We start from the raw sequence: 14,894 nt of genomic DNA on the forward strand, positions 1-14,894 counted from the left end.
CACGTGTGCTCCTCCCCAACTGAGTCAAGGGAATCGCACAAATTAAATTTGCGTTAAGTGTGTTCAATTATTTCCATTTTTCTTATTACACTTTGGGCTCCGACTCATTATGTCTGTTGCTTTTCTCCCTTATCATGAAAACCTGTTTGATTGACTTTTGTGAAATCTCACACGGGAAGGTGAGACGGCAGATTCCAAAAGGAACAAATAAGATAACAAACAAATGATTTTCAGGTTGCCTCGCAAGTAAAAGATGTGAGCTGCTGCTGGAATATGAAATGTATGTTAATTCGTTTTAATTCGTTAGTTTTTTTTTTCCAGTTCCGTTTGGTTTGGCATATTGAACAGCTAATTGCATAAAAGCTATGAATATTTGTATTTGTTTGCAAATTGTTGTCTTAATGATTGTTTACATTCAGAATGCCAACAAAGAGAGACATGAGATGCATAATATCACTAATGTTGAGGAATAAAGGACGCCAGATGTTGGTTTTGAATTGGTTTGTCTGTGTTTAAGCGGTCAGGGACGGCTGGATGTCCACCATCCATTCAGAGGATAATTCCTGTCTTTTCCACAGAGTGAGCCCTCTTCATTTTACTCTTAAAAATTAGCACGAAACTGTTTTCTCTCCACAAATCTCAGCCGAGTATCCCTCAGCATGGGTGGCTGGCTCTTAGTCAAGCTGGGAGCGTGTGATAGGATTGTCAGTTTTTTCTCTCACTCGCGGTCTGCATCGACCAGCAAAGGGCTAAAAAGTGCCGGCCGCTGTTTCTGTAGTTGATTTGTGCACCCTGAGGTTTTCCCCTCTATCTCTTTTCCTTCACGGCTCTTTTTTTTTTGCACTTGCTGTCACACATGTCATTAGCAAGACACATCTTTTGTAAAAATTTAATCCCTCGCTCGGGTGGAAATATACAATAAACAGAGCCCACGGCTCTCTGTTTGAAGATCAAATGGCTAAAAATGAGAGGCCGATCAGCCCAACAGCAACTTTCGCAGCCTTATCACAATGAAGAGGGTCACGTAGGAACTACAGTATGTTTTACTTTAATACATTGGATTTATCAATGAAACTTATAAAGAGTGAGAAACTGCAGGAAGTGTTTGATCCAGCTATTTTTGATCTCTTTGATCCAAAAGAGAAATTTAATCTAGATAAAAGATATAAGGAATCTGACTTTCAAATGTATTTATCATGTCAGCTGTCAACAATAGAGTTAAATCCCTCATTAGTAGAATAACATCCAGTATTACACTAATGTGCATGAGCAGAATGGTTAGAAATATAAAATAAGTTAAGGTAAAATAGCAAGTAAATAAAATAAAATAGGAATTCTAATCAATATTCAAACATCATGACCGGAACATTCCTACCTGTGCATCATTTTTAGCGTGTCTGTGTCCATTTAGAGTCAACACAAATACCGTACAGACGGAGCCATACTGAGGATAAAACCTTCTGACAGGCGAGTCTCCTGCCGATGAGAAGATCGATGAGGGTTCACACACCCTCCTAACCGGCTGGGACAACGGGCCTCTGACGCAGCTAATCACACAGAGCAACCACGGCGCTCCAGCCTGCAGGCTATCTATCTGTTCAGCTGTTGTTGTTGTTGTTTTGTGTGTAACTGAGCAAAGAGTTAACCGTGTATGTGTTGAAGCAGCTACAGACACTAAACAGTCTCGCTCCAGGCAGCTAAGGAGCATTTGTTGATGCGTTGCTGCACCTGCGTATGTGTGTGCAACAAAAGGCTCAATAAGAGACAAACGGAAATAAAATCAGCTACAGGTCAGTCAGACTGTTGCTTCCTGTTCTGTCAGCATGTCTTACCTTTGAGTTCTGGACTTCAACGGTGAGGTTTTGAGGCGGGGCGCTCGGTACTATGAAAAAAAAAAAAAAAAAAAATCAATAAATCCAGGTTAACAGTGGGATGAAAACAATTAGTTTAGACCAATGCTATGGTATTGCAGAATATCAATGTGCATTGTTGTATTAAAATATGCACAGCATTTTATGAGCTGTAATGCTAAAAGAGTGAACATCTTAGTGCTACTTGAACTTGAATGAATAATATTATATTATGGTTCTTGCAAAATTTTGGTGTTACATACATATAAATAGGCTTTAAATACGAGTAGAAAAAAAATAATTTGACTGCCGAATACTGTGTCCATGGAAACAACAATGAAGGCAACCATAAGGCTTCTCTGTGCAGAAGACATGATTTGCTTACCTTTGCAGTTATTACCTCATTAATTAACCTATAAATGTTCGGTCAAACTTAAACAATTATTCATTTATGGTGAAGTAACTCCAATATTTCCACATGTTAGTCATCCAGACATGCAGCTCGATGTGGCTGCGATCAGAAAACTATCAAAAACAGAAAATATTTTCCACGTCCCCTCTTCTTTTTTTCTATACTTATACACAAGCTATTAGTAGGTTTACATTTCATGAATCAACTGACCATCAGACAGCGTGCGAGCGAGGACGTCTTCAGTGGAGACGCCCGGACCGTGCTTGTTGTTGGCCACCACACGGAAACTGTACTCTGTGTTCTTCTTCAACCCGGTCATGGTGTAAGACTGACCATTTATATCGATGTCCTGAAAAGAAGGGAGCGATTTTCAATGAAAATGCAGCTTAGTCGTAGCATTCATGTTTGACACTGACAGGAACGTGCTGTGTGTATGAAACGCAGTGCCTGCCTGCATCATTTCATCACACTAACATTTCTGTTTGTCATCTTCCACCGAGACACAAATTATTCTTTCTGTGATTATGACTTTTTGCTTTACAAATTGGGCACGCTGGCACATGCCCAATTACTTCAGGCCTATTTGCATGCAGCTCTGTGTTTGTGGCATTCTGACTGAAAAAAATAAGACTTTGAGGAAATCTAATCTGGCTTCCTGAGCGGTATGAATCCCAACCTCTGAACTCAGGTCAGATGATCTCCTGTGACCAGCTCACCTTTGAAGCTGCATCATATGTTGTCCCTGACTTCCCTCTGCCCTTTAATATTTCATGTCCTTTCAGCGTGCCGGCTTTCTAACTACATCTCTTCGTTCCGTCCCTCTCATTCACCTCTTCTTTCTCTGACTCTCTTCTCCGGGGAGCTGAGGCATCATTACTCAGTGCAGTGGCTGACGTTTCATCCATTATCATATTAAAGGCTTTTTAATGCCTCACTGGCTTTTCACAGTGCTACTGCTGGGGTAGACTCCATATCTAAGCAGCTAGATTCCACCTCTTGTGACAAGTCTTAAACCTGCAGAGAAGAACTGAGTGAATCATACAGTATCTGCTTTCTTTCAGCACAATGCAGGCTTTTTATTGTGAGATGATTAATCAAGAAAGCAGCCGAAAAGCAGCATGAAGCGCCTCGGCAAAACATTAGAAACTCCTTACCTCAACACGATTTACATTAGGGAGAACACAGTCGTAGTAATTTTATCTAATGAACCTTGCAAAATCAAGCGTCAGCTACTCAGACTCCTTCCCTCTTACAAGGCAAAGTGTGTGTAGCGAGACAGCAACATGAGTGTTTTTGTTTCACTGAAGAGAATTAAATAATATGGCTCAATCAAATGAAGGCAAAACAACCTCTAACCTCTTCCTCTTCATTGTATCCCTGAATATTTTTTACTTCATCTTAAAAGGCGACTTGCAACTAAACACAAACATATGATGATATTGCTGGAGTTTAATTGTTATTGACACATGTCACAAGTCATGTTGTCCTACCTGTTCGTTGCCCATGCTTTTATCTGTGTAGTATAACTTGTAGGTGAGGATCTCTCCGTTGCCGGTGAGGGGTTTGTCCCAGCTCAGAGAAACGGAAGTCGGCGTGTTCGACACCGCCTGCAAGTTAGGAGCAGGACCCGGCACTTGGACTGGTGACAAAACAAAAGAAATCAGACGACCTTGTTTATTTTTTTTTTTTGTCTTCATTTTCATTCATTTTTGTGCATCTCAGGAGGAATCAAGACATTTTCTTGGCTATTTCAAAGCCTCATTTCACTGTCTTAGCAGGAGCTCGGGACCACAAAGTGGCTCGGTCGCTGCAGGTCTGCTGAGACCAAACAGTCCACTCCACACTGGGCTGCCTGCCATGTCGATTTTCTTGTTATTCCCATGACAAGTACTCCAAAGGTTCACATTAACAAAAACATCAATGTGCATCTGGCATTTCAACACTAGCTCCCATTCAGTGCCAGTGTCCAGGTTATTGAATTGCATCTGGTAATTCAAGATATAGAAGGCATTACAGTGTGTCTGTGTATTGGCTTTTTGCTGTTTAGCTGTATTTAAATGAATAAAAGCAAAGTGTTTACAACAAAACAAGTATTCTACCTCTTATTATGCACAAATGAGAATATAAACAGTAATGTTTATGCAAATGACTTCAAAATGGGATGTTTGGACAAATATCAGATTAAATGACTGCATATTCAAATGATACTGACTACAACATCATGTGTGGCACATTGGATTTAAAATGAGACAGTGACTCTGAGGTTAAAGTCCCGGCTGTCTGACACAGATATATGTCTGTGCTTCATGTATCTAGTAAGCTGTAGCTTCAGGTGTTCCTGACAGACAAAAGAAGCTCCCATTTTTCAGTGTGTTTGTGCGCACACAGGTGTGTTAAGCCAGTCTCTGTGGAGCAGCGATACAGGGCAGCGCTGTGTGCACACGTCTGGCACTCAGATGCAGGTCAACAGTTTAAGCTCCAATTCATAGCATGTTCTTACACTGAATGCGCACACACATGACAGAGATATACTGCCCAGGTACAGCCCGCCCTCACTGCTATCCCCGTGGGTGGCTGGGCTCCTGCTCCCAGACATTAGAGTGCAGTATATATATGTGTGTGTGTGTGTTGAACCGTCCGCCCTTCAACGAAGGTCACAGGTAGAGAAACGGCAGCTGACCTACAAACTGACAGTGACTGAGGTCCAGCTCAGCCATGAGGTGAGGGATGTCCACAGTCTGACAGTGTGCCGGGAAACCCCCTTCACTGCACTTTTTAAATGTGGGTAAAACTAAGTGGAGAAGCAGCAGCTGTAGCAGCTCACACATCCAAACACAAAGAGAACAGAGGAAGAAGTGAAGCACTTTGTGCCTTCAATAATTCTCACGTGTCCTCCAGTCAAATCACCTTAATGAGCTCCTCTGTAGCACCTTTGTACTGCCTGGATAAAGGAAAGTGTTGGAATCTGGAATCCTAATTTCAGACATTCCTCCATCCGGCAGTCATGGTTTGAAGCACAGCACACACAGAGGGCTTATGGTAAATGTTGGACAGTAAACAAGGAGTGGCTTCTAAGAAGCAAACGCTGCATTTCTCTGGGTGGTCCGCCATAACACAGATCGCCAAACAGCCTCCTCTGTGTGCGCTGCTGTGCCTGCATGTGTTTGAAGTGAGTGCACGATCCTGAATGTGAGTGAATATTTGTTTGTGTGGATGCATATTTGCGTGCATCCTGTTTGCCTCAGTGTGTGCCAGTGTGAGCATGTTTCCAACAAACTGGCCGGAGTTTGCCTTTATGTTTATGCATCATATTTACTGAGCACATACAAATGACGGATCGTGTATGTGTGTGAGTGTGTTACCTTCGGCCTGGGTGGCCACTTTGAGCGCTGTAGAGCTCTCGCCCTGGCCGTTGCTGTTGTGGGCCACAACTCTGAAGCGATATTTGGTGTCCGGCATGAGGTTCTGGATGGTGACCTGCATCTCCCCGGGACGGCTAGTGTTCACAACCCGCTCCCTGACACGGCACAATGAGAAGCAAAGAATATTTATGGAGTGCTTGGGTTGCCAGTGCCATTTTTTCACCTGAATGAATAACGATGATCATATTGCCTACTCATCTGTATACAGCTGGACCAGGACAAGCTTTCCTGTAAAGTACTGAGTCTACATCCACCCTAGTTAGTCTGTACAGTGTTGGTACACACTGTGCCTTTTGCAGATACAGTATAACAACATTGTGTCTGTGGTTCTAGTGCCTAGTAAACACCGCCATATCAGGCCACTGCTGAGAAATGCTCAAAGCTATTTTCCTAAAAAAATAAATAAAAAAAAATAAAAGAGACTTGTGGAAAATCCTCTCGGCTTCTCGGCCTCCCCACATGCAGCTGGGGGGAAGTGTAATCACAGTACAAAATGAAAAGTGATTTTTTGTGTGTGTTTATGCTTCAGTGTTTGCAGGTAATCCTTTGAGGGAGAAAGTTTGTTTTTAATTAATAAACACTTGCTGCTCTGATAAGTGCTTAACTGCTTTAATTAGACACTTGCAGAGTGGTCTGAGACTCCAGCACATAAATATATGTATATTAGTACCCTGCTGATGCCAGCAGTAATGTGTGTGTGTGTTAGTGTCCTCCTGGTAATACTAACAGCATTGTGTGTGTGTTGTACCTGCTTGTGCCCTCCTGGCTGTAGAAAACAGAGTAGGTTAACTCGTCTCCATGCGGTTCGGCCGGTGGGCGCCAGGTCAGCTTGATGAAGCGGGTGGAAACCAACAAAGCCACGACATCTCGTGGGGCGGAGGGGGTGGGTCCTGCTGGACCGGCTACACCTCCGGAGCCTGGCGTTACATGGTCAGTAGTGTTAGGAGTCAGTGAGGGGGGAGGGAAAGAGGGCAGGGCTACGTCTTTGGGGTTTGGGGAGGAGGAGGAGGAGGAGGAGGAGGGAGGGATGGGAGTATAGGGAGGCAGGGGGACAGTGACAGCATGGGGTGGGGGGGGTGATAGAAATATCGCACAGAGGCGTCCGAAAGGAACAGGTGGAGGAAAGGAGTTGAAATGGAAATGACAGTGAAACGAAAGAAAGGAAGGAAACAAAAAAAAGAAAAAACAAAATAACAACATAACAAAAAAAGACTCTTGGTGTGACAAAGAACCACAGAAATAAAACACTTCTACTACACTTACAAAGCTGACAAATAAAAGCACAATAAAAGGGGGACTACACATGCACATCTACACACAGCTCTCTAATGTAGGGCAGTGGGAGCACAACATTTAACTTTCATAAACAGCTTTCCTGCCAATCATTTGACAATTAAAATGATTGGTCTGCATTTCTTTGGTGTTTTTAAACTGGACCAACATTCAGGTGGACTTTGCTCTGACAGGGACAAAGTCACCTCCTGGCCGTCTTAAATGCACAAGAAAGCCATCTAAGTTTTATATTCAGACAGTAAAACAACTGAAGACTACCCCAACCCACCCACAGAACATTGACTCTCAAGTCTACAAAGCAGCAGATGATGTTGTTTAAACACTTCTGCCGTCACATTCCACAGCTTAGCCACAGAAATGTTTGTGATTTCATTTGGTGTGTGTTTTTCTTTCTTTCTTTCTTTCTTTTTGGAGGAACAATCTGCGGTCAGACTCAGTGAGATCTGCTTTCCATTCGCCTGGCAAGTGGGCCAACCAAAACCATACGGAAAGAATGTCAGTCTGTATGACATTTCCATTTGTTTGCAGGTCAGGGAAACCGACTGGAGGGCAAAGCTGAAGTAAAGAAAAGGAGCGCTTTAAACTGTGTCATCATTACTGTGAAAAAATGCGATGAAATGCAAAGCAGCCGTGGGCACGCTTGTCTGTCATTGGGAGTAAGATAGCTGCTTTAGCCTTCAGTATTTGTTTACATTTCATACCCTAGAGTTGACTGATTTCTGTGATTAGACTGATGCAAAATATTTGACATTTTCCTTCAGAAATGACACTTAAACAATGGAGGAGCTTCAGTTTGACAACAATGGTGTGCATGTACACCAGATGACAGACGTTGATTGTGAGTAAAACTGCACATTGTCAGGCTTAACTTAGGTTGCTTAACACTAACATTAAATCATAATATAATATATTAGCTTGCCTGGCTATAACTCACAGGCACACTATGTCTCCTCTGGTTTGGCTCTGCTGAGCCTGTAGCTGCAGGGTTACTTCTTATTGTAGAGGATTTTTGCCTTCAGTCTACATGAAAAATCAGTGTGTGATGATGCCACTCATGGTTACTCCACTGGTTTGCACAGCGGTCCTGCAATCTGCGCCTCGTACAGTAAGAACAACGATGACCTCAAGCACCCTTTAAAGCTCAGGAGTCAGCACTTTCAGCCTCACTGCTGGCTTTTCATTTCAAACCCTGCTAGCAGGCACACAGCCGGCAACAATGAAAAAACACATCATCATCCTAATACTTTGTGACCGCTGTATAAATGACCAGATGCTGAGTAATTACCCTCATTTATAAAGCAACACACACACACATGCATGACAGAAAACACACAGCAGAGCAGGACCCGAGTTCACAGTAAAGAGCACAGCAGTATTTTTACATGACGTGTGCTTGTTGGAAACAAGACTGATGGAAGGAATTATTAACAAATTGTTTGTGTATTTGGATAAATTGATTATGCAGACAGAAATCGGTATAATCCAGAAGATAAGATGCTCAGGGGAACAGTTATTGCTGCTTTAACATTCAAGTTGCATCAAGATGCTGCAGCAAGCAGTTTTATAAATTTTATGGGTCAGTAAAAATGAGTTTGAATTATTAAGAAACAATAATGACATTTAGAAATGTAGGGTGCATTCTAATGAGGGTATACATAAGCGAAAGATAGATCGTATAGCATTAAATGAGTTTCCTGTCTGATAAAATAGATGAGTGAAGAGCTCTTTTTGGCTTGTTTACCTTTATGCATTGACTGTGCTGCTGCTCACAAATAAAACATAAAATATTATCATTAATCTAACACAAAAATAGGCAAAAAAAAGCAAATACACAAACTTGCTTTTAAAGCCTCTTCCCTTCCCTTTAAGAGTTTAAAAGAACTCGTAAAATAGAGCAGGATGTCGTTGCTTTGTGTCATTAAGTTTTATTCCGTCTGGATTTGAGCCGCCGCTCGTTGACAGAGCACAACAGAGGGCCAGGCCAAGCTGTTTGACATGTATGTCCAGACAACATTTAAAAAGAAAACACAGGCCTTATTTTGGGGCTTTGTGTTTGCAGACATATTGACGTGCAGATAAAGCTCCAGTGCTGCCATGGAGAGGAAGGTTTCTATGAGATCAGAAGCCGTTGGAAACGCTGCCATAATTCTCTGAGTAAATTTGTCCATCAGTACCGTTGCCCAGTGTCAGAACAAAAGGAACAGAGGTACGAGGTTTGAGACCACTCCTCTGTGAAGCAAATATAATGAACCTCCACAAGAAATCCTGAAATCAGAGTCAGGTCAAACAAAGAGGCTCTTCACAGCAGGTGAGAGATGCATTGTGGGATTGACAGAGGAAGGAGAAATAAAATCATTACAAGGAGTTTCCTCCTTTTCATACACCTTGTAAGCCGTGGGTAATTGACATGCTGGCCGGTTTTCTGTGTCCTTCTGACAATCTGTCTTGTACATGCCTGCCTGGGATTGTTACAGTAAGGAGGTGTCAGCCTCCCACCGCCGCTGCCGAGCTCTATTCATAGCTGATTAATAGTGTCATTAGTCTCTGTGCCAGAGGTAATGAATTACTGGCATTAAGGCTTAACGAGGAAGGTTACTCTAGATCTGCATAATAAATCTGGGTAACCCATACAGAAAACAGTCAGGACAAAGACATGCAAAGCAGAGCATTCATCTTAATATTCAATGGAGGTCTGGAATAAAAAGTTCTGATTAAAGCCTCATAACTTTTATCCTGTGTTTCTAATGTCATAATCCCTGAGTGTACGCCAAGTGGTGTTTTCATCATCTGGCCTGAGCTCACTAATAAGAGAGAGAACTACCGCAGACCAACTCAGACTATGCACCTCCACGGAGAGAGCATAAATCTACAGGATGCAGATATCTGCCAGAAGCAAGCACAGCACTGTAACTACAGATAGCTCTTTTCAGAAGGAATCCAGCGGCCCATGCCAGGCTCGCACTAAATGGATTTTCTCAGGACTGGTTTCCATGTCTAATGTGGTTCGGTAATGATGACAGTGTAAGAGACAGATGTAGTACAATGCTAATGGTCCATTACTGAGTCACTACTTTTATCTGCCAGAGAAAAGAAGGATGAACAGAGCGAGAAAGAACAATATATACTCAAAAAGTATAGCCCAGAGCCTTTTTAGAAAACCAACACAAAGAAGACGGTCAATTAAAACTGTCAGTCAGAAGCTGCGAGTCACACTCCCCAACGTTTCCTGCCTGTGTCTCCGCTGCCTCTTTCAATAAAGATGAAATAAATAATATAAAGCCGTCAGCCTTTGTCATATTCTCTGCAAACATACAAAAGCTGCTCAGTGACAAAAGTGAGGAGTAAGTGTGAGCCTCTGTGTTAGAAGGTAATTGCAGAGACTTCTCTCTGAACAAAGACAAACATGCACAGAGACATTCTTTCAATAAAATGTAAAGGGATTGGAAGAACATGGCGCCTGAACTGTTCTCACTGACTCCTGATAGAGAAACTGCTGAAAACTATGCCTGCATTTTTTTATTATATATATATATATATATATATATATATATATATATATATATATATATATATATATATATATATATATATATATATATATATATATATATGCAGCCCCCTCCTCCTTAAAGATACGACCAGTAAGCCAGTAAGATGAGGAAGGCTGACAGCTTGTGACATCCAAGCAGCTGCTCAACATGCCGACAAAGGAAACTACATCAAAAAACTGAGAGACAAATGTTTCAAAAGTGACGACAAAGTGAGAGGTGAAGAGAGAAATGAGGGAGAGGAAAATGCCTGACCAAGCAGCTTTTTTTTGTTCTCCTCAGTCTCTTTCAAGCACCTTGTCAACAACAATAACAAACACCATTTCTTAAAACCACTTTCATGCTTTACACGCAATACAACAACAAATAAAAAACTAATTATATAAACAACAAAAAACTGAGACATTTATCAGCAGTGAGGGAAAGTGGTTTGTGCAGGACTGAATTTAACCGAAGCCCTGCTCATTTCACTACAGGTAAAAAGCCTTGTTAGGAGCATAATCTTCATCGTGAGACCCGTCTTTCTCTCTGCGTTGTATCAAAGACACCTTATCACCTGGACGAGGGGAAGCTGACAGAAATTCAGTATCAGATTGCAACCTCTTGCTGTGATAACCAGAAAGATTAAAGTGCAGCTTCAAATCTTACAAAAGCTTAAACTGACAAGGTGATCCGACTCACCGACATAATCCGGAAAGAAAGGGGGAAAAAAGTCGACAAAAATATCAAAACAGCATCGTCTTCCTTATCACTTTTTAGGGCATGTTTTTGCTATGATGGAAAAATCTGGCACGTTCCCCAGGAGAGAGATAAGTTTTTATTAATTAACAGAAACAAAGACTGCACTAATTTCCCCCTCAATGAGTGGTTAAAATGTTTTTTTGGAACAATCTTTAAACGACAATAGTGGGACACAAATTAAAAGAAGCAACTTTTAAGGATGGTCATGGCTGTTTGATGTTAGCGCCAGTGAAAGCTTTAACAACTTTTTAGGGCAACATTCTGACAAAATAAACAGATAAATAAATAAAAATATCGAGACAGCTTCTTCGCCTGAATGAGCACAGAGCATAAATTCTCTTCTAAAGTCTTTGGAGTGGGTCTCAGATGTATTTATGTCTCTGCGCTCCCTATAGGACCCCATCTGATAGATCTGCAGGCCTCCTGGATGCCATGTGGTGATGTAGTTTAGTCAACGGGAGGTGTCTTTAAAAACCTCCCCAAATCCTGTGCACGTCCTTGTTTATCAACTCGAAAAGCTGTCCCTTTGAAACCCTGCAGCAATTTCCCTCCTAAATGGTGTGGTTTGTTCAATTTTACATTTATCTTGCCTTCCACGTTCCAAAATCAACATTCTCAAATTCCCTGCGGGCTTACCTAAACAAGTTGAAGGAATGTTTTGGATGAGGTTGATGGTATGGTCTGCGTTTTGCATCCACTCTGGGCCCTCTGGCAATTTACTTTCTGGTAATTTAGTTTTCATATATATAAAGTGACAATCCCTGCACTGGTTTCTCAAAATAAACATGGGAGTAGAGGCGGCTGAATGTGTGGGAATGTGTAAGAATGCTATTTACATCCTACAGAGAGAGACACATAAGGAGAAAACAAACAGTGACGAATGTAATTGAATGGGAGTGCGTACATCAATAATTAATCGTCCACTGTGTGCTCATACAGCGTCCCTCCACCATCAAACACATGTACCACCTTGATCCCTGAGTCACTAGTGAGTTAATTTCGGTGTGATTGCTTCGTTTTCCCTAAACACACACACACACACTTGCAGAAACATGCACGAACATGAGGCTAACATCTGCTTGCCCAGACTCTGTATGCAAATGAGGTTGTGTGACTATGCTATACAATGTAATCACTCCCCCTTCTCCTTCCCCTCTGTGTCTCAAATCTGCATCATATGCATCACGTGCTCCACAGGCTGGCAGAGAGAGAGAGAGAGAGAGGGCCAGAGCCTCATGGGTTTGCCTTTCAAGCAGATCAAAACAGTCAGTGATGCTGCACATCTCCAGAGCTTTCCAGCACTGATGCCCAGGACTGGAAACAAGCTTTCTTTCTTTCTACCCTGCCTGCCTTTGTGTCTTATTACCTTGGAGGTACATGAACACAATCCAACCTTTCCAGAGGAGTAGGTTAGGCCTGGAATGAAGTAATTGATTTCCAAGAAAGCTCTGTGTAACAGTGTGTTTGTGTGTATACATAGGGTAGAAACATTTCATGTTTAAAGTGAGTGGAGCTGAACAACACAGAGAGGCCTGGAAAGGTCAAATAGGATGTTTGCAGAAGTGAGAGCAGCTGCGTCTCCCTTTGGAGATTCGCTAACAAACAGTCCAGCCAATCAGACTCCCACCAATAAAGCGGCTTCCCTGGGTTAGTCCCACTGAGAAGCAGGTATGGTGCTACGCTAGCAGGCAGCAGGGTGCCCATAACCCACTGCGATGACACACACTATTCTACTTTTAGCTTATGGAAAATGGGAGGCTCAGTTTAGAGAGGGAGGTGGGTGTTAACAGGAAAAATAAAAGCTTTGGTGGCGCCACTCGCAGGGGTCAGCTGCCTGCAGCAAAGGGAAGGGTGTGAGGGGAAAGTGATGCAGTTCTAATTACTGCACCCAGAGGACCGTCCATGTCCAAAAACATCACATCGACATCCTGGATGAGTGTGTGTTGGAGGTGGATGCTCATAAATCAAGCTAGAAGTGTCAGAATAAAAAAAAAACAGATCGTACACAGCCAAGCTTAAAACAGGCTTTGATAACAAGGCTGACCTTTATAAACAGATCTGGCACAGGTACCAGGGCTATTTTATTCTTTTTTCCCCACCTCTACACTGCACAAAACAAGAGCAAAAAAGGCACCCATAACATTCTGCAGTTAGCACTTAGGCGACATACCATTTATAAATGAGGCAGAGCCTTTCACCACGGTTGAGTAAATACAACCCATAGAAAAGTTCAGCCCATGCTGTGAGAGCCACAGCTTGTAAAACGCGTACACACACACTCAGCACCATCCCTGAGAGACCGAACCACAACACAAACACTTACTTTGCCATCAGCACCCGCACAAACAGCAATTTGGTGGAGGCTGATTCCAGCTCTTCACAATCAATTTAGAGAACAATCCCTCTGATCAGCTTCCTGCAGCCTCCAGTGGGAGAACACATTCACTAATCACTATCACCGACATGATGTGTGCGCATGCCAAAAAGATTCAGTGTTTCCGCTAAGACTCTCTGGGCACATTTTTTTTTGGGGGGGCTTTATCCCTAAATTTGAATTTGAATATTTTTGGCTATAGGGCAGAATTAGGAATTAGGAGGGATATATTCACATTTACATATAATTAATATTCTCCATCCAATGCCTCTAATTTGTTTTTATACTGCCTTTTCATGATCACAAGCATTTATTAAAATAGTTACCACATTAAACAACAATATTATCATATTTGCTTAATCAACCGCAACCCACCAACAGCAAGTCAGCCTCAATGCTGCACGTGTAGATAAGATGCTTATTATAACAGCACCTGCAGTGTAAAATAGCACCATCAGCTACGTGAGATGCACTTAAAAAGAAGCTGATGGAGAACAGGTGAAGGTTTTCTGAAGGAAAACATGTGGGAAAAAAACTGCAGGCCTATAAACAGAATTCATGTAACAGAGGTTTAACATAAAAGCAGGTCATTCTGTGGTCACATGTTATTGCTGGGTCTTGATGGGTGACTGATTTGGTTTGTGCACAAGGACAAGGAGGGAAAAACTAGCGGAGGGAGCTACTGATGAATTCAAATGTAGCAGAAGAAATTTTGAAGATGACCCTCACTCATCCAGGAAGCCAGACCAGCGTCAAGGCGATGGCCTTTGTTTTCTGGAATGTTCCCTGGAAAGGGGTGACATTATTTATTTATTGATGTGTCCCAGCTGAGGGCTACATCCTTTGAAGGACGCGTTTGTAGAAAAAAAACGTATCCCTCTTTCCTCTGGTGGATCCTTCACAGCCCAACACATCCACGGATTCATTGCACTCCAATGACAGTAGCTATAGTTAGTATACTGACTCTAACAGCTAACAGCTGAGGAGTAAACTTTTGAACTATTCATCATCTGCAGGTTGCTAGGCAACAGGGACAATGAAGCGTGACAAACAGGAAGTCTTCCGTGGAAAAGACCATCCCATTTGACAACCATTGGCTGTGTTGGTTCATCTGTGTTGGACATCTTTGACAAACATTAAGGAGAAACTGCGTGTTTTACCTTGGGTCACAAACTTATCAATCAGACCTCCTAATGTCATGGTGATTTGTAAAAAAAATGACGTTGGGTTTGATCAACAGCTCTGCAATGTGAC

General features: G+C 42.2%; 1 protein-coding gene across 5 annotated transcripts in view; it reads right to left on the reverse strand.

Annotated features, from left to right (window-relative positions):
- neo1a (neogenin 1a) overlaps positions 1–14,894 on the reverse strand; it is a 126,717-nt gene that overhangs the window by 16,733 nt on the left and 95,090 nt on the right. For 4 of the 5 annotated variants that reach the window (XM_028401575.1, XM_028401574.1, XM_028401571.1 and 1 more), the window contains exons 8-12: positions 6,433–6,667; positions 5,625–5,779; positions 3,753–3,901; positions 2,473–2,611; positions 1,833–1,882 (exon numbers count right to left, since the gene is read on the reverse strand). In XM_028401575.1, the coding sequence (XP_028257376.1) occupies positions 1,833–1,882; positions 2,473–2,611; positions 3,753–3,901; positions 5,625–5,779; positions 6,433–6,667 (728 nt within the window). The remainder of the gene's footprint in view (positions 1–1,832; positions 1,883–2,472; positions 2,612–3,752; positions 3,902–5,624; positions 5,780–6,432; positions 6,668–14,894) is intronic. The other variant, XM_028401576.1, reaches the window with a different exon arrangement.

The sequence above is a fragment of the Parambassis ranga genome, chromosome 3, assembly GCF_900634625.1.
Source record: "Parambassis ranga chromosome 3, fParRan2.1, whole genome shotgun sequence".
NCBI lineage: Eukaryota > Metazoa > Chordata > Actinopteri > Ambassidae > Parambassis > Parambassis ranga.